A 2,780-nucleotide genomic window follows, 5' to 3' on the forward strand; every position below is an offset into this window, starting at 1 on the left:
ATTTTTAGTAAGAGACAGGGTTTCACCATCTTGGTCAGGCTGGTCTCAAATTCCTGACCTCAGGTGATCTGCCTGCCTCAGCATCCCAAAGTGCTGGGTCTAGCTTCTTCTATGTGGAGGACAGCCAAGTATGATCCCACAGGCAGGAAAAAAGCCATCAGGTAGAGAATGGTGGAGTATGCAGTTCAGAGTATGCAGTTTTAGGTGTATAGGTGAAAGTGCAGAGAGAGGCCAGGTGCAGTGGCTCATGCCTGTATTCCCAGCATTTTGAGAGGCAGAGGCAGGAAGACTGCTTGAGGCCAGGAGTTTGAGACCAGCCTGGGCAACATAGGGAGACCCCCAACTCTACAAAACATTTTTTAAAAATTAGCCAGGCATTAGGCTGGGCTCGGTGGCTCACGTCTGTAATCCCAGCACTTTGGGAGGCTGAGGCGGGTGGATCACCTGACGTCAGGAGTTCCAGACCAGCCTGGCCAACATGGAGAAACCCCGCCTCTACTAAAAATATAAAAATTAGCCAGACGTGGTGGCGCACGCCTGTAATTTCATCTGCTCCAGAGTCTGAGACAGGAGAATCGCTTGAACCCGGAGGGTAGAAGTTGTAGTGAGCCGAGATCATGCCACTGCACTCCAGCCTGGGTGATAGAACGAGACTCTGTCTCAAATAAAAAAAAAAATTAGCCAGATGTGGTAGTGTACCTCTGTAGTCCCAGCTGCTCTGGAAGCTGAAATGGGAAGATCACTTGAGCCCAGGAGTTTAAGGCTGCAGTGAGCTGTGATTGCACCACTGCATTCCAGCCTGGGTGACATTTCAAGACCTGTTTGGGAAAAAAAAAAAAAGAAAGAAAGAAAATGCAGACAGAATGTGGGGCTGGGCACCAACAACATCTTCTACAAGAGGTGAACAAGACAGTCCTGGTCTCTGCCCTTGCGCAGCACACGGACCAGGATGGTAGACCAGAGTGTGTCCTCAGTGTTATTTCCACTAATAACCATGTTTCCTCCTCTGCCCTTTGCAGAACCAAATCTGTTTCCTCCATGTCTGAGTTTGAAAGTTTGCTCGACTGTTCCCCTTATCTTGCTGGCGGAGACGCCCGCGGCAAGAAGCTGCCTAACAACCCTGCCTTTGGCTTTGTGAGTTCTGAGCCTGGGGATCCAGAGAAAGACACCAAGGAGAAGCCTGGGCTCTCATCAAGGGACTGTAACCACCTGGGTGCCCTGGGCTGCCAGGAGCCCCCAGGGAGGCAGATGCAGCGCAGCTACACAGCTCCCGACAAGACAGGCATCCGAGTCTACTATAGCCCCCCAGTGGCCCGGCGCCTGGGAGTCCCTGTGGTTCATGACAAAGAGGGCAAGATCATTATCGAGCCCGGCTTCCTCTTCACCACAGCCAAGCCCAAAGAGTCGGCCGAGGCTGATGGGCTGGCTGAGAGCTCCTATGGTCGGTGGCTCTGCAACTTCTCACGGCAGCGCCTGGACGGAGGCTCAGCCAGCAGCCCCTCAGCGGCCGGGCCTAGCTTCCCAGCGGCCCTGCATGACTTCGAGATGTCAGGCAACATGAGTGATGACATGAAGGAGATCACCAACTGCGTGCGCCAGGCCATGCGCTCCGGCTCACTGGAGAGGAAAGTGAAGAGCACGTCCAGCCAGACGGTGGGCCTGGCCAGTGTGGGCACACAGACCATCCGCACGGTCAGCGTGGGCCTGCAGACCGACCCACCCCGCAGCAGCCTCCATGGCAAGGCCTGGTCACCCCGAAGCTCTTCACTCGTGTCTGTGCGCAGCAAGCAGATCTCCTCCTCCCTGGACAAGGTTCATTCACGCATCGAGCGGCCCTGCTGCTCCCCCAAGTATGGCTCGCCAAAGCTCCAGAGGCGGTCTGTGTCCAAGCTGGATAGCAGCAAGGACCGCAGCCTGTGGAACCTGCACCAGGGCAAGCAGAACGGCTCGGCCTGGGCCCGCTCCACCACCACGCGGGACAGCCCTGTATTGAGAAACATCAATGATGGACTCTCTAGCCTCTTCAGTGTGGTGGAGCACTCAGGGAGCACGGAGTCTGTCTGGAAACTGGGCATGTCTGAGACGCGGGCCAAGCCCGAGCCTCCCAAGTATGGCATTGTGCAGGAGTTCTTCCGTAATGTGTGCGGCCGGGCACCAAGCCCCACCTCGGCAGCAGGAGAGGAGGGCACCAAGAAGCCAGAACCCCTCTCCCCAGCCAGCTACCATCAGCCGGAGGGTGTAGCCAGGATCCTGAACAAGAAAGCATCCAAGTCGGGCAGCAGCGAGGAGGCCAGACTCACCATGCTTCCCCAGATGGGGAAGGATGGTGTCCTCCGGGACGGAGACGGAGCCATGATCCTTCCCAGTGAGGTAGGTGGGTGGGATCTGTCCTTTTTCTTGGTAGGTGGAGTTACTATATAAGGTCCAAGCTCTTTGGGTTTTTAAGTTCAGAAGTATGGGCCGAGGCGGGCGAATCACCTGAGATCAGGAGTTTGAGACCAGTCTGGCCAACATGGTGAAAACCCCATCTCTACTAAAAATACAAAAATTGGCCAGGCGTGGTGGCGTGCATCTGTCATCCCAGCTACTCTGGAGGTTGAGGCAGGAGAATTACTTGAACACAGTAGGCGGAGGCGGCAGTGAGCTGAGATTGTGCCACTGCACTCCAGCCTGGGTGACAGAGTAAGACTCCGTCTCAAAAAATAGATACATATATATGTATATATTTTTATATCTATTTATGTATATAGATATTTATATATACACATATAGATATAAAA

The 2,780-nt window shown here is 54.3% G+C and overlaps 1 protein-coding gene across 2 annotated transcripts in view; it reads left to right on the top strand.

Annotated features, from left to right (window-relative positions):
• The window catches only part of SOGA1 (suppressor of glucose, autophagy associated 1), a 95,536-nt gene that overhangs the window by 69,818 nt on the left and 22,938 nt on the right, over positions 1-2,780 (top strand). Inside the window, exon 14 of one of the 2 annotated variants that reach the window (XM_011929093.1) lies at positions 1,020-2,370. In XM_011929093.1, coding sequence (XP_011784483.1) covers positions 1,020-2,370 — 1,351 coding nt within the window. The remainder of the gene's footprint in view (positions 1-1,019; positions 2,371-2,780) is intronic. The other variant, XM_011929094.1, reaches the window with a different exon arrangement.

Source organism: Colobus angolensis, unplaced genomic scaffold (assembly GCF_000951035.1).
Source record: "Colobus angolensis palliatus isolate OR3802 unplaced genomic scaffold, Cang.pa_1.0 Scaffold8, whole genome shotgun sequence".
NCBI classification, from domain to species: Eukaryota; Metazoa; Chordata; class Mammalia; order Primates; family Cercopithecidae; genus Colobus; species Colobus angolensis.